The sequence below is a fragment of the Oncorhynchus tshawytscha genome, linkage group LG19 (assembly GCF_018296145.1).
Source record: "Oncorhynchus tshawytscha isolate Ot180627B linkage group LG19, Otsh_v2.0, whole genome shotgun sequence".
Classification (NCBI taxonomy): Eukaryota; Metazoa; Chordata; class Actinopteri; order Salmoniformes; family Salmonidae; genus Oncorhynchus; species Oncorhynchus tshawytscha.
Genome location: NC_056447.1, coordinates 38,842,027 through 38,868,221, shown reverse-complemented (window position 1 = coordinate 38,868,221; position 26,195 = coordinate 38,842,027). Strand labels below are relative to the sequence as shown.

The 26,195-nt window shown below is 43.8% G+C and overlaps 2 protein-coding genes across 2 annotated transcripts; both read right to left on the bottom strand.

Moving 5' to 3' along the window:
* Window positions 1–12,303, bottom strand: LOC112218743 (mitogen-activated protein kinase 12). The gene is made up of 12 exons (XM_042301643.1): window positions 11,765–12,303; window positions 9,452–9,581; window positions 8,920–8,978; window positions 8,612–8,723; window positions 8,454–8,483; window positions 5,256–5,303; window positions 4,785–4,899; window positions 3,407–3,478; window positions 3,087–3,166; window positions 2,910–2,988; window positions 945–1,118; window positions 1–467 (listed from the first exon to the last, which is right to left on the bottom strand). Exons 1-12 carry the CDS (start codon window positions 11,881–11,883, stop codon window positions 400–402), a joined length of 1,086 nt encoding a protein of 361 aa, XP_042157577.1. The 5' UTR covers window positions 11,884–12,303; the 3' UTR covers window positions 1–399.
* Window positions 12,304–15,032: 2,729 nt separating this feature from the next.
* On the bottom strand, window positions 15,033–22,779 carry LOC112218742 (protein adenylyltransferase SelO-1, mitochondrial-like). Its single transcript, XM_024379817.2, has 9 exons — window positions 22,071–22,779; window positions 21,693–21,896; window positions 21,411–21,588; window positions 20,804–20,934; window positions 20,332–20,609; window positions 18,220–18,388; window positions 17,757–17,942; window positions 16,029–16,185; window positions 15,033–15,886 (listed from the first exon to the last, which is right to left on the bottom strand). Exons 1-9 carry the CDS (start codon window positions 22,670–22,672, stop codon window positions 15,662–15,664), a joined length of 2,130 nt encoding a protein of 709 aa, XP_024235585.1. The 5' UTR covers window positions 22,673–22,779; the 3' UTR covers window positions 15,033–15,661.
* Window positions 22,780–26,195: the final 3,416 nt, after the last annotated feature.

Sequence of the window (26,195 nt, the reverse complement as noted above, 5' to 3'; positions counted from 1 at the left end):
ATCAAATAACTGCTGCTGTAATCACACTTTAGTAAATGGTTTCAGATGTTTGGACCTGTACCATTGTTCATTAAGGTGATAAAAGGAAATGACAAGTTTAAGGAAACATCAGTAGGGGTCACAGACATGTTTAGACTACACAGCTACACACACACGGAAACGTCCTAGAATTCTAGTCAAAGGACAAACAACGTCTTATCCTAAATGACAAAAATCGCTGTCTTGACAAGCGCTTGATCCAGGAGTCAACAAGAGTGGTATGAAAATAGCTGAAAATATACACACGTGAGGAGTAAACCCATACAAACATTACAGTCTGAGAATGTTGGATTAACAGAGGAGGACACTTGTAAAAACAAATGGTGGGTGGGGGTTGGTTTCCATGTGTGACGCTTCACCTTACAGTGCGGTTTCCCTGGACTCAACCACTTGGGGCTGGAAAGACAAGATCTCTGTGAACGTGTGACCTGTGTACCAACAAATGGAGGAAGAGAGAAGACATAAATCACACAGTGTTTACATATAGAAGGATTTTCATTGAAATTCATTGTAGAGAATGAAATCCTGCAAATGTGCATATTGCAGTAGCTCACTGTAAAATCCTTCAGCAACACAAACATTCTAAAAAATAAGTCCCTATTCCAGGGAGGCCTGCACAGCGTGACGACTTTCACACCAAACAAGACTACTGGATATCCTTTAAAAATGCCTTCAATAAACGGTTTAATGTAATAATGTTAACCAATGAAAACAAACTGGTCCCTATTGACACGTCTTCCCCTCTGTCCTGGGTTGTATTCATTACGGCAAACAGTAGCAAACGTTTTGCAAATGGAAAACAAAAACAATCGTTGCTATTGGACAAGTTCAGGTAATCTCTCCCTGTTTCAGTCTGTTTTCTTCTGTTTGGTGCCTAGTGAATACACCCCTCCCCTCCTCCTTACGTTTCCACTGTTCCAGGGACAAGTCAGAGTTGTCTACCGAGTGGTCGTAAGGCTGGGCCTCAGTCTCCTCCTCTGGCTCTCTAAACTCTGAGAAGTATGGCAGGGTGAGGGCCTCTGCCGCCATCACCCTACTCTCTGGGTCGAGCAGCAGCATGCACTCTATAACTGTCACCGCTGGAGATGAAACGAAGGGAGATATTGAATAAAATCAAGTAAAACGTCATTTTAAAGTACATCATCACAGTCTCAATACACTTAGAGGGAATACATACATCTAAACAGAACAGAGGGAATACATACATCTAAACAGAACAGAGGGAATACATACATCTAAACAGAACAGAGGGAATACATACATCTAAACAGAACAGAGGGAATACATACATCTAAACAGAACAAGGGAATACATACATCTAAACAGAACAAAGGGAATACATACATCTAAACAGAACAGAGGGAATACATACATCTAAACAGAACAGAGGGAATACATAGTGGGGCAAAAAAGTATTTAGTCAGCCACCAATTGTGCAAGTTCTCCCACTTAAAAAGATGAGAGAGGCCTGTAATTTTCATCATAGGTACACTTCAACTATGACATACAAAATGAGAAGAAAACAATTCCTGAAAATCACATTGTAGGATTTTTAATGAATGTATTTGCAAATTATGGTGGAAAATAAGTATTTGGTCACCTACAAACAAGCAAGATTTCTGGCTCTCACAGACCTGTAACTTCTTCTTTAAGAGGCTCCTCTGTCCTCCACTCGTTATCTGTATTAATGGCACCCGTTTGAACTTGTTATCAGTATAAAAGATACCTGTCCACAACCTCAAACAGTCACACTCCAAACTCCACTATGGCCAAGACCAAAGAGCTGTCAAAGGACACCAGAAGCAAAATTGTAGACCTGCACCAGGCTGGGAAGACTGAATCTGCAATAGGTAAGCAGCTTGGTTTGAAGAAATCAACTACGGGAGCAATTATTAGGAAATGGAAGACATACAAACAAGACCACTGATAATATCCCTCGATCTGGGGCTCCACGCAAGATCTCACCCCGTGGGGTCAAAATGATCACAAGAACGGTGAGCAAAAATCCCAGAACCACACGGGGGGACCTAGTGAATGACCTGCAGAGAGCTGGGACCAAAGTAACAAAGCCTACCATCAGTAACACACTACGCCGCCAGAGACTCAAATCCTGCAGTGCCAGACGTGTCCCCCTGCTTAAGCCAGTACATGTCCAGGCCCGTCTGGACGGCTGATCCGTGTAAAAGAAAGAATGAATGGGGCCATGTATCGTGAGCTTTTGAGTGACAACCTCCTTCCATCGGCAAGGGCATTGAAGATGAAACGTGGCTGGGTCTTTCAGCATGACAATGATCCCAAACACACCGCACGGGCAACGAAGGAGTGGCTTCGTAAGAAGCATTTCAAGGTCCTGGAGTGGCCTAGCCAGTCTCCAGATCTCAACCCCATAGAAAATCTTTGGAGGGAGTTGAAAGTCCGTGTTGCCCAGCAACAGCCCCAAAACATCACTGCTCTAGAGGAGATCTGCATGGAGGAATGGGCCAAAATACCAGCAACAGTGGGTGAAAACCTTGAAGACTTTTGACCTCTGTCATTTCCAACAAAGGGTATATAACAAAGTATTGAGATAAACTTTTGTTATTGACCAAATACTTATTTTCCACCATAATTTGCAAATAAATTCATTAAAAATCCTACAATGTGATTTCCTGGATTTTTTTTCCTCATTTTGTCTGTCATAGTTGAAGTGTACCTATGATGAACATTACAGGCCTCTCTCATCTTTTTAAGTGGGAGAACTTGCACAATTGGTGGCTGACTAAATACTCTTTTGCCCCTCTGTACATCTAAACAGAGAGATAAAGACAGCACACAGTAGTCATGCCAATGGGATTCTTCAGATTCACTATATGCGATGGTGATAGTTTTACCCTGTGGGTTGACTTTGGAAAAGAGTTCCTGAAGGTCTTTCTTTTGCACTTTGGGAAGGCTTTTGACATAGTTCTTTGCCTGAGAAATAGAATGTCAACATATTTAAATTAAGGCCAATGTGTATGTCGGCATATAGTATGTGTTTGACCTGTAAGTACAGTATGTGTATGACTCACATCCTGAGACTGCAGTTTGGTGATGAAGTCCTGAGTGGGCGTCCCAGTGATTTTCATGATCTCAGTCAGCTGATCCAGGTCTGTGCTCCACAGGTCAAGGTCAAACTACATAGTGAACACATAATATCTACAGTAAATGTGAAACAGAACCACCTGGGGTATAATCTAGTTATAGTCAGGTAAACTGAAAAGTACAAATGGAACCACGCATGACTCCACAATAAACCGCATTAACCACAGTAATAGAATTGTATAAGTGTATTGTGCAACAGTGGATGGGAAGGCTCAGGGGCAGGTCAGATCACGTCAAATCAGGATACGGTCATTGCCTTTGAACAGTGGTTTTCCCGACAGCATCTCTACCATGATGCAGCCCACTGACCAGATGTCCACTAAGAAGAGAAGAGAAGGAGAGAATACTGTTAACTGATTACATTAGATGAGTTTATTAGTCACATGAACAGGGTCGCAGATGTAATTGCAGGATACAGTGAAATTCTTAAACTCTGAGCACCAACAGTGCAGGTCAAAAAGAGAAGTGAATGAAAAAATATATATATTTACAACAATAAATATACATCAGGGGAGGGGCAGGGTAAATGCTCATTTGGGGGGGGATACTGTAGAACACTAAAGGCCATCGGAGACAGGACACATTTCTTCAGCCTCCAGGGGGGGTGAAGAGTCGATGTCGTGCCTTCTGCACCAAGGTGTCTGTGTGGTTTGACCGATTCAAACTGCTGAGAAACTTGCCATTTTTGACCGTCTCCACGGCGGCCCAGTTGATGAGGATGGGGGCGTGCCAAACGTGGTTCCTCCTGAAGTCCACAATCAGCTCCTTTGTTTTGCTGACATCGAGGGAGAGGTTGTTTACCTGGCACCACGCTGTCAGTGTGTGTCTGTAGGCCGTCTCGTTGTTGTCGGTAATCAGGCTTACTACTGCCGTGCCGCCACCAAGTTGGAACTGTGTGAGGCCATGCAGTCGTGGGTATTAGGGAGTACAGGAGGGGACTGAGGACGCATTCGTGTTGAGGATTAGTGCGGAGGAGGTAATGTTGCTTACCTTCACCGCCTGAAGACGGCCCGTCAGGAAGTCCAGGAACCAATTGCATAGAGAGGAGTTCAGTCCCAGTGCCGTAAGCTTTGTGGTGAGCTTAGAGTGCACTATGGCCAAGCTGCAGACAAACAGCATCCTCACATATGCATTCCTTTTGTCCAGGTGGATGAGGGCAGTGTAATGGCGAATGCGTCGTCCGTAGGTCATATCTGTACTGTTTAACCATACAATTGTCCCTGGTCACCTTGCTGTGTTTGTAAGCAGCATCTCTCTCCTTCAGTTTCCTGACAAGGCAGTCATGAATATACCGTTTTTGATAGAAAGGACCTCAATTAACATGACTGGTGTTCAGAGCTGATAAAACCATGTTTGAGTGCATTTATCACCAGGAAAAAAATACAGAACAGAGCACCACCTAATGGACATTCTACCATCATCCATAGGCTTCAATGTACACTACATACAGTATGCAATGCATTCGGTAGACACTCATCTACGTAGACCACTCAGATTACTTTACATCCTTGTAGAGGATCCAATCTAGGATCAATTGTATGTATCCCAGTATTAGCCTTAACCATCAGTGGCTTACAAACACAAATCCTGGACCAATTAAGATTAGTTTTGCGTAGTGTACTGACCAGTCTGGGTGTAGTGCATCCAGCTGAGGATGACCTCTGGGGCTCTGTACCAGCGAGTCACTACGTAGCCAGTCATCTCACTGTCAGCCTGCCGCGCCAATCCAAAGTCCAGGATCTGACACAGACACAACATGCTTTTATTATTACTGGACAACACATTTACATTTGAGTCATTCAGCAGACACGCTCTTCATTCAATTAAGGTAAAACAATCACATGCTATCTACAAAATCAGTCCTACTAATAATAAATTGCACATCAATGGGACAGTTTATGACTACTAAATACTATGCAAGTTATTATAATTGCAAAACTGTCCTCAAACATCAAACCATGACAACAGAGTGAAATGTTGTCTGTTGGCCTGTGCAGAGGCCGTTAAGCCACAGACTGAGTTATTGACAGTGGAGCTGGACACAATGGTGGAATGTTTATTTTGGTTTTCAGAGCACTGTGTGTGTGACTGTGTACCTTGAGCTCACATTCCTGGTTAACAGCCAGATTCCCAGGTTTGAGGTCCTGCAGATACAAACATTAAGTGGGTCATTTTGCGGGGCCTCACACACGCACGCACACTTGCATTATACAGGTTCGTGCATACACACACGCGTGTGAAAATGGCGCCATAAGAAATGGCAGCAGTTTTACAGGCGCCCAACCAATTGTGCTATTATGTGTTTTTTTTGTGTTATTTGTAACTTATTTTGTACATAATGTTTCTGCAACTGTATCTTAGGGCAAAAAAAGAGCTTCAGGATATCAGGACAGAGATCACTCACCGCAGATTAGACAAAATATTTTTTCTTCAACAAGCAGGAAGCACAGGACATTCTCCAAACACCCGACACGGCCAACATCCCCGTAATTTGCAAGACGAGGAGACGCAGGTTTAGAGGACACAGAGCGGGATGCCTCGTGAGGCCCCGCAGGAGGCAAGTGGGAAAGCTGCCGTTACCGTCAATATTGCTTGCCAACGTGCAATCATTGGACAATATATTAGACGAGGTAGGATCACGAATATCCTACCAACAGGACATCAAAAACTGTAATATCTTATGTTTCACAGAATCGTGGCTGAATGATGACATGGATATGCAGCTAGAGGGATATACGCTGCACCAGCAAGATAGAACAGCACACTCTGGTAAGACGGGGGGGTCTGTGCAGATTTGTAAACAACAGTTGGTGCACAAAATCTAAGGAAGTCTCTAGATTTTGCTTGCCTGAAGTAGAGTATATTGTGATAAATTGTAGGCCACACTACTTGTCTAGAGAGTTTTCAGCAATACTTTCGTGGCTTTTTATTTACTGCCACAGACAGATGCTGTATAAGGAAATAAGCAAACAGGAAACCACTCAACCAGAGGCAGCGCTCCTAGTGTCCGGAGACTTTAATGCAGGGATATTTAAATCAGTTCTACCAAATGCTCTCCCTCGCCCTCCATTTGGTAAATCCATCCACAACTCTATCCTCCTGATTCTTGCTTATAAGCAAAAATTAAAGCAGGAAGCACCAGTGACTCAGTCTATAAAAAAGTGGTCAGATGAAGCAGATGCTAAACTACAGGACTGTTTTGCTATCACAGACTGGAACATGTTCGGGATTCTTCTGATGGCATTAACATCATCAGTCAGTGGCTTTATCAATAAGTGCATCGAAGACGTTGTCCCCGCAGTGACTGTACGTACATAACCCAACCAGGCAACATTCACATTCACACTGCCGCTTTAAAGATGCGGGACTCTAACCCGGAAGCTTACAAGAAATCCTTCTATACCCTTTGACAAACCATCAAACAGGCAAAGCGTCAATACAGGGCTAAGATTGAATCATACTACACCGACTCCGACGCTCGTCTTATGTGGCAGGGCTTAAACTATTACAGACTACAAAGTGAAGCACAGCCGCGGGCTGCCCAGTGTCACGAGCCTACCAGACGAGCTAAATCACTTCTATGCTCGCTTCGAGGCAAGTAACACTGAGGCATGCATGAGAGCATCAGGGCCAGACGGATTACCAGGACGTGTGCTCCGGGCATGTGCTGACCAACTGGCAGGTGTCTTCACTATCATTTTCAACATGTCCCTGATTGAGTCTGTAATACCAACATGTTTCAAGTAGACCACCATAGTCCCTGTGCCCAAGAACACAAAGGCAACCTGCCTAAATGACTACAGACTCGTAGCACTCACGTCTGTAGCCATGAAGGGCTTTGAAAGGCTGGTAATGGCTCACATCAACATTACCCCAGAAACCATAGACCCACTCCAATTTGCATACCACCCAAACAGATCCACATATGATGCAATCTCTATTGCACTCCATACTGCCCTTTCCCACCTGGACAAAAAGGAACACTTATGTGAGAATGCTATTCATTGACTACAGCTCAGCGTTCAACACCATAGTAACCTCAAAGCTCATCACTAAGCTAAGGATCCAGGGACTAAACCCCTCCCTCTGCAACTGAATCCTGGACTTCCTGACGGGCCGCCCCCAGGTGGTGAGGGTAGGTAGCAACATCTGCCACGCTGATCCTCAACACTGGACCCCCCCAGGGGTACATGCTCAGTCCCCTACTGTACTCCCTGTTCACCCATGACTGCATGGCCAGACACGACTACAACACCATCATTAAGTTTGCAGATGACAACAGTGGTAGGCCTGATCACCGACAATGACAAGACAGCCCATATGTAGGAGGTCAGAGACCTGGCCGGGTGGTGCCAGAATAACAACCTATCCCTCAACATAACCAAGACTAAGGAGATGATTGTGGACTACAGGAAAAGGAGGACCGAGCACGCTCCCATTCTCATTGACGGGGCTGCAGTGGAGCAGGTTGAGAGCTTCAAGTTCCTTGGTGTCCACATCACCAACAAATTAGAATGGTCCAAACACACCAAGACGGTCGTGAAGAGGGCACGACTAAGCCTATTCCCCTTCAGGAAACTAAAAAGATTTGGCATGGGTCCTGAGATCCTCAAAAGATTCTACAGCTGCAACATCGAGAGCATCCTGCCTGGTTGCATCACTGCCTGGTACAGCAATTGCTCGGCCTCCGACCGCAAGGCACAACACAGAGGGTAGTGCGTACAGCACAGTACATCACTGGGGCTAAGCTGCCTGCCATCCAGGACCTCTACACCAGGCAGTGTCAGAGGAAGGCCCTAAAAATTGTAAAAGACCCCTGCCACCCCAGTCATAGACTGTTCTCTCTACTACCGCATGGCAAGCGGTACCGGAGTGCCAAGTCAAGAAGAAAAAGGCTTCTCAACAGTTTTTACCCCCAAGCCATAAGACTCCTGAACTGGTAATCAAATGGCTACCCAGACTATTTGCTTTGTGTGCCCCCCCCCCTGCCCAACCCCTCTTTTACATGGCTGATACTCTCTGTTTATCATATATGCATAGTCACTTTAACCATATCTACATACTACCTCAATCATCCTGACTATCCGGTGTCTGTATGTAGCCTCGCTACTGTATATAGCCTCGCTACTGTTATTTTTCACTGTTGTTTTTATTTTTTACTTACCTATTTTTTGCCACTATTGGTTAGAGCCTGTAAGTAAGCATTTCACTGTAAGGTCTACACCTGTTGTATTCGGCACACGTGACAAATACACTTTGATTTGATACACACAGGAAAAAGGAGATTCACTCACCCTATGAATGATGCCAGCAGAATGGATATACTGTAATAAAAGACGACAACAATCTCCATCAATAACATACAGCAGTAGGGTCAAATCAAGTTGTATTCATGGACTGCATGTGTAGAAATATGTATCTATGAGATTGTTTGTAGCTATGTGAGACACACCTTGAGTCCCTTCAGCATCTGATACACCAGGAACTGTACTTTGTCCTCCGAGAGATTCTGTAACTTCATCAACTTCCCCAGATCTGTTCCCATGAAGGGCATCACCAGATAGCTGAGAGACAGCGAGGGAGGGAGGGACAGATTCCGAGAGACTAAAATGTCTATTATCTTCACAATAACCAACCAAGATGGAACAAAGACTTGGCTAAAAATCCAATGGGTGGAATGTGGATATTGTGTCTCCTGTTTTAGTTTACTTGAGGTTCGTGAGCTATTGTGCCCAAATATGAAAACACAAGTGTACTCACAAGTCATGGAATCTGTCCAAGGAGAGGTCTGCAGTGAATACATAAACAAGGCCAATAACCTGGTCCCAGGGAGAGAACACAAACAACTCATGAGGTATTTAATAAGGGTTGTATTTGATATATTATAGGCTACATTTACATGTAAGTCACTAAACAGATGTTCTTAAACCTAATTGCTCCTGTAAGTCACTCTGGATAATTGCCTTGCTCAAGGGCACATTGACAGATTTTTCACCTAGCCTGCTCAGGGACTCTAACCAGTGACCTTTCGGTAACTGGCTCAACGGGAAGATATTGATATACAGTTATGTTCTTGTTGAAATATTTATAATTTTCCGTGTTATTTTGCTGTTCTGCGGGTGAGCAAGTTTTAAAAATATTATGATTACAACACCAGCTGTCCTACTTGATTGCAATTACTTAGTGTCACTCAGGGTGGGAAACACCTTGAGGACAACAAACCTCAAGGACTAAAGTAATGCATTGAAACAGGATAAGAGTTGATTTTGGACTATAGGCTTGCAGGCCTTACATTTTCATGTTTCATGTGTTTGAGCAGCCTCAGCTCCCGATAGGCCCTCTTAGCAAAGAGCTCAGACTGGAAGGGCCTGTGGAGCTTCTTAATGGCCACCTTGGTCCCTGTCCTGAAGTCCACTGCAGAGCTGGAGACAGACATGGAGATGAGGTTGAGGTGTTGGAGGGAGAGAGAAAGAAAGAAGTACAAGGTCCTCAAAAAGTGATTTAAAACTTTAATTTAAGCTTTGAGTCCTATACAATTGCAGAATCAGGTTAATTCCATTTTTAAACATCCCTTCCCACCGCCTGTACACCATTTCCCAGCCAAACATAGAAAGCGATGCTTCTTTGTAGTACAACTCACAACAAATACAAATGAAGCACATTGGAAGGCTGAGGTGATCTTTTGTTACATTTTGGCATTCAGCCAGTCGACAACTCTGGACAACTCTCTACAACCCACACAAGTGGCTCAGGTAGTACAGCTCATCCAGGATGGCACATCAATGCGAGCTGTGGCAAGAAGGTTTGCTGTGTCTGTCAACGTAGTGTCCAGAGCATGGAGGCACTACCAGCAGACAGGCAAGTACATCAGGAGACACGGAGGAGGCCATAGGAGGGCAACAACCCAGCAGCAGGACCGATACCTCTGCCTTTGTGCAAGGAGGAGCACTGCCGGAGCCCTGCAAAATGACCTCCAGCAGGCCACAAATGTGCATGTGTCTGCTCAAACGGTCAGAAACAGACTCCATGAGGGTGGTATGAGGGCCCGACGTCCACAGGTGGGGGTTGTGCTTACAGCCCAACACCGTGCAGGACGTTTGGCATTTGCCAGAGAACACCAAGATTGGCAAATTCGCCACTGGCGCCCTGTGCTCTTCACAGATGAAAGCAGGTTCACACTGAGCACGTGACAGACATGACAGAGTCTGGAGACGCCGTGGAGAACGTTCTGCTGCCTGCAACATCCTCCAGCATGACCGGTTTGGCAGTGGGTCAGTCATGGTGTGGGGTGGCATTTCTTTGGGGGGCCGCACAGCCCTCCATGTGCTCGCCAGAGGTAGCCTGACTGCCATTAGGTACCGAGATGAGATCCTCAGACCCCTTGTAAGACCATATGCTGGTGCGGTTGGCCCTGGGTTCCTCCTAATGCAAGACAATGCTAGACCTCATGTAGCTGGAGTGTGTCAGCAGTTCCTGCAAGAAGAAGGCATTGATGCTATGGACTGGCCCGCCCGTTCCCCAGACCTGAATGCAATTGAGCACATCTGGGACATCATGTCTCGCTCCATCCACTAAATGAATGTTGTCACGTTGCACCAGACTGTCCAGGAGTTGGCGGATGCTTTAGTCCAGGTCTGGGAGGAGATCCCTCAGGAGACCATCTGCCATCTCATTAGGAGCATGCCCAGGCGTTGTAGGAAGGTCATACAGGCACGTGGAGGCCACACACACTACTGAGCCTCATTTTGACTTGTTTTAAGGACATTTCATCAAAGTTGGATCAGCCTGTAGTGTGGTTTTCCACTTTAATTTTGAGTGTGACTCCAAATCCAGACCTCCATGGGTTGATCAATTTGATTTCCATTAATCATTTGTGTGATTTTGTTGTCAGCCCATTCAACTATGTAAAGAAAAAAGTATTTAATAAGAATATTTCATTCATTCAGATCTAGGATGTGTTATTTTAGTGTTCCCTTTATTTTTTTGAGCAGTGTATAATATTTTTTTAAATGAATGTTGCAAAAACGATTGGAACCATTTCCCTGTTTGACCACTAGTTTTTACATGCATTATGACTCATGCTGTTGTACTCAATGTAAGGACCTATGCTGCCAGTCACAAAAAGTTAATGTGACTACAGTGCAATGGCAATGCGTATATTATTTAAAGATCTGTTTCTGAGCGTTTAACTTTTTAGTGATGTAGGAATAATACACACTTAGTTAAATTTTTGAGTTTCATACATATTGCCATTCTATTCTAGGCTGTAGTTTAGCCTACATTATTAGATTGAGTATCCTATTCAAGATGGGCACTTCCAAAGACCAGTGAGAACGCAAAAAGGCTGTGAAATGTCAAAATGGGTTGAGGTGATACAGAGAAATCTGCCCTCAAATAAGGAAGTGCCCCTCGCTTTGGGGTGAAACTCGAAAGGTGCTGTTTAATCTCGAACTGAGAACAAACAAAACCCAGTCACATGCGAAATTTAACCACACCGCTTTAGGTCTATAACATTTAGAATAGCCTAAACTATGTCAAAGTGCACCAAGACATACATAACGTTAGTTGTTACATCTCTTTCGACCCCAGTTGCCACGACACTTACCAGACTGTACCGTAAGCCCCCATCCCCACCTGTTTCAGTTCCCGGTACTGCTCCGGTACCTCCCAGGTGGTTTTGTTCACGTCCTGGCGACAGTAGCCAGGTCTGGTCCGGCTCGACATCTTATTTGACCACTTTTTAACAAATTCACTATGTGTCCCAAGAGGTGATTTCCCAGTTTCGTTTACACACCCATTGGCCTACCTATGCGTTCTTGAAATTCTCGTAACGCGCAACTAGGCGCCGCCTGCAGAGGTCAACCAGAGCACAGCCACTCCCGCGTCTTATGAAGCGTGGTGTGACAACACATCCACTGCTGTGTGCACAATATAACTGCTTATTAATGTTGTATGAGTTCTGTTTGGACAAATAAACGGTGAAAAGTTTGTCATTTTCACATGTCTGCAGAGTAGAATATAGATTCAAGAAAGCACCCTATTATTAGATAACTATATAACCTGGAAGATCAGAATATCAATTGTATACAAGTCAAACCCAGGACAGAATACAAGTATGACTGTGTGTTAGTTAAATCTTTACAGGCCTGTTTGATGTTGCTGCTCCTTTATATGTCTTTCTGCATTGGCCATGTTGAGGTGTAGCCTACAGTGTAGTGTATTCAGGGCTTGCTGGGACATGTGCATTGAGGAGTCCACAAGGGTACAGACATTCCTCCCACAGCGCCAAGGTTGGTTGGAGAGATTCGAAAAGTTGTGTGTAGGCCTGAGGAACATACATAATATACACAATACCAGGATACACTGCACAAACTTGTCCAACATCTTTGGGAGAAAGAAACAGCATATCTTGAAATAGTTAAATAAAATTGCTTCATCTTTTTTTCTGAACATTTCTGCAAAGAAACATAGAAAACATATTTTATGGTAGGTGTGGCAGGCTCTAGTATTTACTGTTTAACATGAGCAACATCAATACTTCACATGCAATGTTACATAACCTAGACATGAAGAGACAAGCTGGAATATAAATCAATGTAGACTATACTGTTGTGCATATGTAGACCTATGCATGGGTGTGCATAAAGTGACAACAGCCAATATAGATTTTTGTTGAAGTTTACTGACTACAATTCACATATAGAGGAAGCTCTCAGAAGAAAATATATTGAATACCATATCTACTTTAATAACAAAGAAATAAAAACGATAATGTAAGAATCGCATTGGCTTTTGTGAGGGATTATAACTTTAGGATAGTCTGTACTATTATAATCAACATTTTTTCCTTTCTTTTGAGAGAAAAGCTCCAACTGATCAATATTAACAGACTTGAGCTCTGCCCAAGAGAAGACAAGCCGTTTGATTAGTGCACACAGTTTTCCTTTTTACCTCCAAGTAAAACCTTCCAACTTCCAAAAATATAATTTTAATGGAATGTTTTTTTCAATATTATGAACAGCTAAACTTTGAGCCATAACATATCAAAAGTTAAAGAAATTCAAGTGACCAAGGAACAAGCTACAAAAGCAAATTCCACAAAAGTTTTGAAGCTTCCTGGAAAATGTAGGCAATAGATAGAACGTTATCATGACCAACAATAATGTGGTGGTGTTCTATTTGTGCAATGAAGCACTAAGTGGTCAGTATTATGGCTGCTGTGACATATATACACTACCGGTAAAATGTTTTAGAACGCCGCCTCATTCAAGGGTTTTTCTTTATTTTGACTATTTTCTACATTGTAGAATAATAGTGAAGACATCAAAACTATGAAATAACACATGTAGTAACCAAAAAGTGTTAAACAACTCAAAATATTTTTTATATTTGAGATTCTTCAAATAGCCACCCTTTGCCTTGATGACAGCTTTGCACACACTTGGCATTCTCTCAACCAGCTTCATGAGGTAGTCACCTGGAATGCATTTAAATTAACAGGTGTGCCTTGTTAAAAGTTAAGTGGAATTTCTTTCCTTCTTAATGCGTTTGAGCCAATCAGTTGACAAGGGGAGTATACAGAACATAGCCCAAGAACAGCTCAAATAAGCAAAGAGGAACGACAATCCATCATTACTTTAAGAAATGAAGGTCAGTCAACACGGAAAATGTCAAGAACTTTGAAAGTTTCTTCAAGTGCAGTCGCAAAAACCATCAAGCTCTATGATGAAACTGGCTCTCATGAGGACCGCCACAGGAATTGAAGACCCAGAGTTACCTCTGCTGCAGAGGATAAGTTCATTAGAGTTACCAGCCTCAGAAATTGCAGCCCAAATAAATGCTTCAGAGTTCAAGTAAAATACACATCTCAACATCAACTGTTCAGAGACTGTGTGAATCAGACCTTCATGGTCAAATTGCTGCAAAGAAACTACTACTTAAAGGAAAACAATAAGAAGAGACTTGCTTGGGCCAAGAAACACAAGCAATGGACATTAGACTGGTGCAAATTTGTTCTTTGGTCTGGAGTCCAAATTGGAGATTTTTGGTTCCAACCTGTGTCTTTGTGAGATCTGGTGTGAATGAACAGATTATCTCCATATATGCATTTCCCACCCTAAAGCTTGGAGGAGGTGTTATGGTGTGGAGGTGATTTGCTGGTGACACGGTCTGTGATTTATTTAGAATTCAAGGCACACTTAACCATCATGCCTACCACAGCATTCTGCAGCGATACGCCATCCCATCGTTTGGGCTTAGTGGGACTATCATTTGTTTTTCAACAGGACAATGACCCAACACACCTCCATGCTGTGTAAGGACTATTTAACCAAGAAGGAGAGTGATGGAGTGCTGTGTCAGATGACCTGGCCTCCACAATCCCCCGACCAAATTGATATGTTTGGGATGAGTCAGACTGCAGAGTGAAGGAAATGCAGCAAACACGTGCTCAGCATATGAGAACTGCTTCAAGACTGTTGGATAAGCATTCCAGGTGAAGCTGATTTAGAAGATGCCAAGAGTGTGCAAAGCTGTCATCAAGGCAAAGGGTGGCTATTTGAAGAATCTCAAATATAAAGTATATTTTTATTTGTTCAACAATTATTTGGAAATGACATGATTCCATATGTTATTTCAGTTTTGATGTCTTCACTATTATTCTACATGTAGAAAAGTCAAAATAAAGAAGTCTTGAATGAGAAGGTGTTCTAAAACTTTTTACCGGTAGTGTATATATGTCACAGCAGCCATAATACTGACCACAAATAGAACACCACAACATTGTTGGTCATGATAACATTATGTATTGCCTACATTCTCCAGGAAGCTTCAAAACTGCTATTGTCAACCAAGAAAACCATGGGAAATATACATATATTTTATGATTTAATATGCAAATGAGAATGAGTAGGTGTTCTAAAACTTTTGACCGGTAGTGTAAAAGTTGCTAATTATGTTATACTTGTGCGCTAAGTCATTTGCGGCTCAGTCAGTCACATACACATATGTGAACCATTCAGTACGATTCAGAGAATATGTAAATCTTCATCTACAATCATTCCTTTTCACACACATACAGACACATGATATTTGATATATTGAGGTGATACTCCTAGTCTCTCAGACTCAGACGAGTCACTGTGGGACTGGACGTCTGGGCCGTCATTCATAACCAGACAGTCAATAGGCTACGCAGATCTACAGAGAGGGATTTGTATCTGTATTAAGAGTATAGATCTACTAAATGTAATTATCACTTGGATCAAAGGTGTGATTTCAAATTTCTGGGGTTGTACTCTGAAATTTCCTAAAACTCTTAACACATCCTCTCCTCTACAGACTGACTGATTGACATAGTAGCATCTTAACTCATAAATGTACTTTCCTTGACATTACCCACCCAAGTAAAGCGAGAGAGTGGAGAGGTAAAGGTAAACAGAGGTGAAGAAAATACTGAATGACTCGCTTCTAACTTTAGGTGGGTTCACTGTCAGGGAAGGGACTACGAAGATCAGGTAACACAGATTTCATTGGCCCAAACCGGGGGCTTGCTGTCATATGGAACACGCATTCGGAATGCTGCTGCTTCTGCCCCCTGCTGTGCCTCCTCCTCCTCTCCAGCCTCATTCCTCTGCCCCTCTGCCCCCCTCTGGCCCAGCCAGCTCGGCTGCTCCAGACCCAGCTGGGTAGAGAAAGGCTTTTCCAGAACCTTCAACACCCGCTGGACCTATGACACAGAGAGATGGGAGAAAGATCAAACCATGAGAGGGAAATCCAGAGAAGCAAGTAAAGGCAGAGACAGCACGTTTTTTCCTTCCTTTGGAGAATCCTACTGTTCTGGTGACATCATTGCTTGATCGGAGACTGACCTCACTGAAGTCTCCGTTCTCGGCTGCCTCTATTGCATTCTGGGCAATGTAGTTCCTGAGGACGTATCGTGGGTTGGTGCCATCCATCACCTTCACTCTCTCCTCCTGCAGTGCCTGGACGTCACTCTGGCCCTCGACCTCCCTAGCCAGACGCTCCCTGCACCAGTCACAACACATAATTAGATTAATTAGGACACACCTGACTAAAACGCTTTGCAACCGAGAACAAAAACAAGCATGCAGTTCGTCCCTCCCTATGTCAGTTTTCTTCCGTTTGGTGCCTAATGAAACCCCCCCACTGTTCAGAGAGGATGGGCTGGCATGGTCAAATAACTAAGACTAACACCACCTCTACTGCAAACATTTGACCAACCTGCTTTTTTCTAAGCTTTTATTCCCTTCCCATCTCATCCGCTCCATCTCCCAATGCTACATTTCTAAAGCAATATATCTGATGGTAGAGTTACCTTCATATAGTGTCAAACACTGAGTTGGAGAAAAAGACAAGTTCAATTCAGGGCCTGTATTCACTGCGTGGAATAGGAGTGCTGATCTAGGATCAGTTTTGCCTTTTGGATCATAATGATTAAGACAGGAACACCTGGGGCTGTATCCACAAAGCGTCTCAGAGTAGAGAATTAATTGTAACTATTGAGAAAATATATTTTACCCCTAATCTTATGGGTAAAAATAAAAGCTATGCATGAAGCCTCTTTAGTCATAAGAGTCCCACCTAGTCGACAGATATTAAGGAGACCTCATGAGGCATCCTAACCTGTTAAGGAGTTACCAGCAGGTGTTATGATAGAAAAAGGCAGCGAGTCAGTGGTTCCTGCACCATAGACAGGCAATTGCTTCGGAGTTGTTAAAATAATGTTTTGATAATTCGATATGCTCAACCTATAAACAAGCTAGGCCTACATGCAACAGTATATTTTGAGAATGATTTGACATGAGGCCTAATCCACATCATATGCCTAAATACTTAGAACCACTAGACTAATACATTATTTAAATCAATCTATATTATGTTATTTAAAGTTACCCCTTTGGAGAGCAATATCACATTGTTAAAAATATATTCCTAAATGCCTATAAATTGTGCAATTGAAAGCATCTAGGCCCTATTTTAACTGATTGTGTTCGGTGAAAATTATAAACCTTTCAAACATTTTCTGCAACATTATTGTCAAGTAACGTGATGCCTACTGTGCCAAAGCGATTTAAAAGTTGAATGGGAGTGACAAGTGTGTTGATATAGCAGTAATACTATCGAAACTCCGCTTTTAAAAACTATCATACTGTATGATTCAGTGCAATCACATCGGCAACAATTAAGAGTAGGCAAAGTGATCGTGTCAAGCAAAAATTATATCAAACATTTTACCATGGCAACATTTGATGTACAGTCACATTCACAGCGGTTGTCTGAAGCGTGCTATAGCGTTCATAGCTGGCATGCCTCATTGCGATTGTTACAAATGATTGGAAATAACCAATGTCAATGAGTGTCATCACTATCTTTCCTTTGCGGTACCTAAAACTGTTGTGATTACTAGCTGAGAAACTTTTGTGAGTTTATTTTTATTCCTGGCTCAGAGTTTGTCTGAGCAGTGTCTTAGCAAGATCCTAAAACCTACCCTGAGCTGGGAATTTTTGTTGTCTTAAAATAGGTTAACAGGATTCCTAGGACTTTTTCTGAGATGCTTTAAAAATACAAGCACTTGCCTATATGAGGTGATCCAGGTGGCCCAGTCCTCCCTGTGCTTGGCCTTGACCTCTACCTCATCAGCCTCAAGCAGCTCCTTCAGCCTGCCCAGCTTCTCCAGCTGCATGGCCACCGTCCTCCGGTCTGATATCATCTGGAACAGGGACGGGTTGCTCTGGGCCAACTGCATCAGCATGGCCAACTCACTGAAGGGTGAAGGGAGAGTGGTGTCAATGCAAAATGTCAAAAATGTGATCGCAAAACAAATAACTAATAGAAGGGAGAGGCAGAGGAAAGTGAAAGAGATGGACTAGAATAGACAAACTTGGGTCAGAGGATCATGTCCATCTAATGAACTATGTCCACTACTGTATTATTGACCAAATTCCAAAGCTCTACTACAGCTTCAATGACCCAAGACCAAGAAGCTTCCAACAAACCATTACCTGTGTTCTCATTGCTCATGTCAATATATTATCTCACCGTGGGTCCATGCTGGGCTTGTTGGCAGCCTTGAGCTCCTCCAGAGAGGCACACTGCTCCAGGAGGAGGTCTTTGGCCATTTTGATGACTCCTTCCTCTGCTTCCCCATCTCCCTCAGTGGGGCAGGGGATCTGGCTCAGACAGCGGAATGTGTTGGTGAAGTCTGCTCCTAGTGTCCAGGAAGAGAAGGATCAGATATTAAATCAGTCATGCTTAGTCAGTGTTATAGCTGTCTTCTACTGGCAACATGTCTTCTGTGTGAATAATGTGACCGTGAATCACCTTTCTATGCATCAGTGCTGAGTGTTCTACGGCACACCCCTCAGTTGTTTGTCCCTCCTCATTCCCCATAGCTTTCTTATGTACACTCACCAGCCAGTTTATTAGGTACACCACCCCGTTCATTAAAACGGATCACTCCAACAGACAGTGAGTCATGTGGCCGTGGCTTGTTATATAAAACAGGCAGACAGGCATTCGGTTACAGTTCGATTGAGCGTTAGAATGGGCAAAACGAGTGACCTAAGTAACTTGAGCGTGGTACGATCGTCGGTGCCAAGCGCGCCAGACCCAGTATTTCAGAAATGGCCACCGTCCTGGGCTTTTCACGCACAAGTGTCTAGGGTTTAACGAGAATGGTGTTACAAACAAAAAAACTTTTCTGGAGGTATTGGGGGGTCTGACCCTGTACTACACTGAACAAAAATAAAACACAACATGTAACAATTTCTAAGATTTTACTGAATAACTGTACATCAGTTAATTTAAATACATTCATTAGGCCCTCATCTGTGGATTTCACATGACTGGGAATAAATATATTTATCTGTTGGGCACAAAAAGTAGGGGTGTGGATCAGAAAACCAGTCAGTATTTGGTGTGATCACCATTAGCCTCATGCAGCGTGACATCTCCTTCGCATAGAGTTGATCGTGGCCTGTGGAATATTGTTCCACTCCTCCTCAATGGCTGTGGGAAGTTGCTGGATATTGGCGGGAACCGGAACACGCTGCGTACAAGTAGATCCAGAGCATCCCACACATGCTCAAAGGGTGACATGTCTGGTGAGTATCCATGGAAGTACTGGGACATTTTCGGCTTCCAGGAATTATGTACAGATCTTTGTGACATGGGGACGTGCATTATCATGCTTAAACATGAGGTGATGGCGGCGGATGAACGGCACAACAATGGTCCTCAGGATCTCGTCACAGTCAAATTGCCATCGATAAAATGCAATTGTGTTCGTTGTCAGTAGCTTATGCCTGCCCATACCATAACCCCACCACCACCATGTTCACAAAATTGACACATGATGCTGTCTGCCATCTGCCCAGTACAGTTGAAACCGAAATTAGTCCGTGAAGAGCACACTTCTCCAGCGTGCCAGTGGCCATCGAAGGTGAGCATTTTTCCTAGTGAGGACGATGAGCACGCAGATGAGCTTCCCTGAGATCATTTCTGTATGAATTGTCAGAAACTCTTTGGTTGTGCAAACCCACAGTTACATCAGCTGTCCAGTGACTAGTCTCAGACGATTCCACAGGTTAAGAAGCCGGATGTGGAGGTCCTGGTCTGGCATGGTTAAACGTGGTCTGCGATATGAAGCCGGTTGGACGTACTGACAAATTTTCTTAAACAACGTTGGAGGTGGCTTATGATAGAGAAATTAACATTAAAATGATCTGGCAACAGCTCTGGTGAACATTCCTGCAGTCAGCATGCCAATTGCATGCTCCCTCAAAACATGAGATATCTGTGGCATTGTGCTGTGTGACAAAACTGCACAATTTAGAGTGGACTTTTATTGTCCCCAGCACAAGGAGCACCCATGTAATGATCATACTGTTTAATCAGCTTCTACCTATGCCACACCTGTCAGGTGGATGGATTATCCTGACAAAGGAGAAATGCTCACCAACAGGGACATAAACAGATTTGTGCACAAAGTTGGAGAGAAATAAGCTTTTCGTGCATATGGAACACTTCTAGGGCCTTTTATTTCAGCTCAAGAAACAGGCAATGTATTTTTGTTCAGTGTAGATGGATGTACCTAATAAACTGTCTGGTGAGTATGTCTCTCTCTCTCCCTCTCTCTCTCTCTCCCCCTACCTGTGTTATGCATGGTCTGCAGCAGCTCAGTGATGAGCATCTCGTCCTCTGGTTCTTCCCTCCTCAGCAGGCCCAGCTTCTTCCTCATGTTACCCAGGTAGAAGGTGTTGTAGAGGGGCAGGTACTCATCCAGAACAGCCTCTGCCCGGCCTGGGGGCAGCTCTGGGTCCAAGGCTTCGGCCAGGCGAGCCAGGTTCCAGCGGCAGATAGCCGGTTGGGCCTGATAGGAGTAGCGGCCTGAGTTGTCTGAGGCATTGCAGATGAAGTCAGGATCAAACCTGCAGACAAGATAGAGGGGAAATTAGGCAGTGTTAAGCCAGACCCTTGTTTGGATTCAGTAACAAGTACATTAAAAGTGAAGTTGAAGTTTGAAGATGGCCATAATCAAAATAAAATAAAGCAGGTCAGTCATCCATGCTAGTCAAGGCTACTGCTGTGGAAGAGATGGACTGCTGAGTACTGTATGATGTACCTGTCCATGAAGCCATAGGGGCCATAGTCTATTGTGAGTCCCAGAATGCTCATGTTGTCTGTGTTGAGGACTCCATGGCAGAAACCCACACACTGCCACTGGGCCACCAGCCGAGCTGTACGTAACATCACCTACCAGTCAGGGACAAACACATACACGCACCAGTGTCAGAACAGAAGGAAGAGGAGATTACTTGGGTCTAGTAGTTTAAACTTTAAATGTATCTCTTGCTTAGGTGCTGGGTTAGGCAATACATATTTAGGGATTATATACTGTGATGGTCAAATAATATTTTTCATGAGAAAATTAATTAATAGCACAGTGTGTGCTAAGACAGTGTCACACTCACTGTATTTCTTCAACGTCCTAGCGACAGCAGATTAACAGGATAAGAGGATAGCAGTGTTCTTGGATCCATTACAAAAAGGTCAAGGATAGAGAGCGCTCAAATGTAGGCCTACAGTCTGCTTTGAGTCAAATTAGTTTTACTTTCATGAAGGACATAAAAGGATATCCTTCAAGTTCATAAAGCCTAAGAGCATTACTGTACCCTTTAACATAATGAATCATGGATGCTTCACTGAATCTAGTGGTGTTTATACTATACCTCTCTGAAAAATGCCACATTCCTCTCCACTCTGTCAGTGTGGTTCTGCTGGATCTCTGGGTAGAAGGTCTCTATGACATAATCCATCATCTGACCTCTGATCGCATCATGGCCGTAGCTGGGGCCCTGGCGGCCTGTGTTCTCATCAGTCGCCTTGAAGATCTCAAAGGACCCAAACCTGCACGCACGCAAACACAATGATCAGAGTGACACGTTTTAGCATTGTTCCTTAAAGTCATTTGCCATAACTGTAAGACTGAGAACATGTGATAGGCTATGCACCTGATGAAGGTGGGTGCGATGCGGAGGACCACAGAGCACCTCTCTTTGCGGGGGTTCCCACTGTAATACACATCCCGTACCACCTTGCTGTCAGAGGTCACCAGCGACCCCGCCCTCGTGGTGGGCACGCCCAGAGCAAACACTCCTTCGCTGCACAGAAACTCCCTGATGCTGGATCGCAGCACCTTACGCCCATCCGCTTGTCTGGGAATGGAAGAGAAAGTATGATAGAAATGTATTCAACAACATTAGCACATTTTCATGGGCTACAATTGATAGTCAACTGTATTTAAACTGAGGAATTTGACTGAGGAAACAGATTCATTAGCTAAAGAAGTTTTAGAACTGTCTAGTCATGCTTATGCAATACTGTCCAACCTGGAGTAGGGCGTCAGTCCAGCTCCCTTGACCTGAATCTCCCACCGGCCACTGGGGTTCTCTCGCAGCAGCTCGGAGCACTGGTCTGCTGGAGCTTTTAGTTCACCCAGATAGCAGGCCGCCCCGTCCCCCAACTGTCCGGCGAATGACCCGAACTGGTGACCGCAGTAGCAGTGCGCTGCAGGCTCGGACCCTGGCATTACTTTGGAGCCGCTCAGGTACTCTGGACCCAGTGGGTCGTTCAGAACCTCCATGGCGTTCAGCCCAAGCAAAGCTAAAGCATCATTCGAGACGGCCACAAATCTGGGCTTGAGCAATGGTTGTGGTTTTACTCGAGAGAAACAGGCTCCTGTCACCCTTCGCGGACCAGGTTCTTCTGATATATCCAGTGGAAGTTTCTTGAGTGCGACATTGTCAAATTCGAGGCGTTCGAGCGGTGAACGACTGACCGCCAGACCCATGTCGTCCATAACAACAGCGGAGAAGTATCTAACCACGACGACAATACCAGAGCGAAGAAAATTTGATCGTGCCAGACGAAGTTTTAAAGAAGTCATCCAACTAAAGCCGGTAGGTCTGTTTAAACTCAGCAGAGACCTCATTCACACCTCCAAGATACGACGCTATCACAGGTCTGCACTACGGATGTTTGTCAGAAATGGTTTGCTACTCTATTATTGGTCCTACCGGAAACTATACGAGACGGAACTAAGACTTGTGCATTGGCCATGGCAGCCTGATGGCAGCCAAGGAATCCTTAAATGTCTAAATTAATGAGAGATGTTAGATAAAATGACAGAATAAGTACAAATAGAATGATTTTTTAAAAATAAAACATATATTTTATTTTAAAGTTTTTATAGTTCAATGCATAATTCAGGCTTCAATATTTGGCTTGTTTACAGTGAAACTACTGCAGTGAGGGTGGGCATACAGACCATCTGAGAAAAAACGTTATTCACACATACACAGAATCCACAACCTGTTGTCTGAGAGTCTTACCCAATATGCATACAGCACACCCAGACATGCAGTATGTACGAACAGAGACATTCAGACAGAGACAGGAAGACACAGAACAATGGGGGACAGATAGAGATGAACAACCACAGCTCTCAATCCAGTCCAACAGAATCCCCTAAATTAACCCATTAATTCCTAGGGATTACGGTTATAGAATCATGCACGTTTTAGATTAGAGTCATTTAATCTGGATGTCAGATGTTCCTGTACAGAGAGAGTTCATTGATGGCTTGTTGTACAAATGGCATATTTTCTCATCATGTCCAGTGTGACCCATCACTCCGGAAGCATAAAAAATGTTCCCATTTAAAATGCATTGCTTGCTTCAGCATCTCCATCATGAAAAAAATATCAAACATTAGCCCTTTTAAATTAAGTATGTAACACATGTTGGTGTTATGGTATTTTACCCTTCCAAGTCCAACCAATACACACAACTAACCTGCTGACATGCAGTTCTTTGAAAAAATGTAATCATGAGAGTTCACTTAAAATACCAGTACAAATTTGAGCTGGGCATTGACTTCAACAGTACAGGTATTTATAACACACGTCTAAGCATTAGATTGTTCTGTCTGTATCCACCAGTATGGCTGGTTGTGTGTAACGCCAACCAGAACAGATCAGTTTATGCCTTGAGGAACAGTAAATTGTGTGCCCAGAAGAGAGATGTAGTCACTATAACAACTGAAATAGCCTATTCCCTGGGTTTACTGTCCTCAAATGTACTATGAGCCCTTTACACAGTAAAGGAGGCACTTGACTGTCTGTGTAGGCATAGCACCACTAAAACTAGTTACTAAAATCTTGTCTCTTGGCTGGGGAGAGAACTTTACCACAACAGTGGGAAACTAAAGTGTAGTCAGTTACATACACTATACTGTATATACAAAAGTATGTGGACACCCCTTCAAATGAGTTGATTTGGCTATTTCAGCCACACCCTTTGCTGACAGGTGTAAAAAGATTGAGCACACATCCATGCAATCTCCATAGACAAACATTGGCAGTAGAATTGCCTTACTTGAGGAGCTCAATAACTTTTAGCATGGCACCGTCATAGGGTGTCACCTTTTCAACATGTCAGTTTGTTAAATTTCTGCCCTGCTAGAGCTGCCTCGTTCAACTGTAAGTGCTGTTATTGTGAAGTGGAGCAACAATGGCACAGCCGCTAAGTGGTAGGCCACACAAGCTCACAGAACGGGACCACTGAAGCACGTAGCGTGAAAAGATCGCCTGTCCTCGGTCGGTTGCAACACTCACTACCAAGTTCCAAACTGCCTCTGGAAGCAACGTCAGCATAATAACTGTTGTCGGGAGCTTCATGAAATGGGTTTCCATGGATGAGCAGCTGCACACAAGCCTAGGATCACCATGGACAATGTCAAGCGTCGGCTGGAGTGGTGTAAAGCTCCCTGCCATTGGACTCTGGAGCAGTGGAAATGTCTTCTCTGGAATGATGAATCACGCTTCACCATCTGGCAGTCCGAAGGAAGAATCTGGGTTTTCCCTGTCCAAATGCATACTGCTTCCCCAATGCATAGTGCTGGTGGAGGAGGAATAATAGTTTGGGGCAGTAGTTCATGGTTAGTGGATATGCCCCATTGAAGGGAATCTTAACGCTACAGCATACAATGACATTCTAAACTATTCTGTGCTTCCAACTTTGTGGCAACAGTTTGGGAAAGAACCTTTCCCTGTTTCAGCATGACAATGCCCCAATGCACAAAGTGAGGTTGATACATAAATGGTTTGTAGATATCGGTGTGGAAGAACTTGACTGTCCTGCACAGAGTCCTGACCTCAACCCCATTGAACACATTTGGGATGAATTGGAATGCTGCGAGCCAGGCCTAATCGCCCAACATCAGTGCCCAACCTCACTAATGCTCTTGTGGCTGAATGGAAGCAAGTCCCAGCAGACATGTTCCAACATCTAGTGGAAAGCCTTCCCAGAAGAGTAGAGATTATAGCAGCAAACGGGGGACCAACTCCATATTCATGCCCATGACTTGGAATGCGATGTTTGACAAGCAGCTGTCCACATACTTTCGGTCATGTATCATACTTACATAACTTCGGAAAGTATTCAGATCCCTTCACTTTTTCAACATTTTGTTATGTTACAGTCTTGTTCTAAAATTGATCAAATAAATGTAAAAAACTCAGCAATCTACAAACAATACCCCATAATGACAATGCAAAAACAGGTTTTTAGAAATGTTTGCAAATTTATTAAACCTGAAAAACAGAAATGCCTTATTTACATAAGTACTCAGACCCTTTGCTATGAGACAAAATTGAGCTCAGGAGCATACTGTTTCCATTGATCATCCTTGAGATGTTTCAACAACATGATTGGAGTCCACCTGTGGTAAATTCAATTGATTGGACATTATTTGGAAAGGCACACACCTGTCTATATAAGGTCCCACAGTTGACAGTGCATGTCAGAGCAAAAACCAGGCCATGAGGTTGACGGAATTGTCTGTAGAGCTCCGAGACAGGTTTGGGTCGAGGTACAGATCTGGGGAAGGTTACCAAATCCTTTCTGCAGCATTGAAGGTTCCCAAGAACACAGTGGCTTCCATTATTCTTAAATCGAATACATTTGGAACCACCAAGACACTTCCTAGAGCTGGTCGCCCAGCCAAACTGAGCAATCGGAGGAGAAGGGCCTTGATCAGGGAAGTGACCAAGAACCAGATGGTCACTCTGACAGAGCTCCAGAGTTCCTCTGTGGAGAAGGGAGAACCTTCCAGAAGGACAACCATCTCTGCAGCACTCCACCAATCAGAACTGTTTGGTAGAGTGGCCAGATGGAAGCCACTCCTCGGTAAAAGGCACATGACAGCCTGCTTATGGTTTGCCAAAAGGCACCTAAAGGACTCTCAGACCATGAGAAACAAGATTCTATGGTCTGATGAAACCAAGATTTAACTCTTTGGCCTGAATACCAAGTGTCACGCCTGGAGGAAGTCAGGCAACGCTAATCACCTGGCTAATGAAATCCCTACGGTGAAGCATCGTGGTGGCAGCATCGTGCTGTGGGGATGTTTTTCGGTGGCAGGGACTGGGAGACTAGTCAGGATCGAAGGGTAA

Coding starts and splice junctions, on each gene's coding strand:
- LOC112218743 (XM_042301643.1), bottom strand. CDS start 11,883: ATGTCGAGCCGGACCAGACCTGGCTACTGTCGCCAGGACGTGAACAAA. Junction 9,582..11,764: donor GGGGCTTACGGTACAGTCTG/GTAAGTGTCGTG, acceptor GTCTGTCTCCAG/CTCTGCAGTGGACTTCAGGA. Junction 2,989..3,086: donor CCAAACTGCAGTCTCAGGAT/GTGAGTCATACA, acceptor TCTATTTCTCAG/GCAAAGAACTATGTCAAAAG.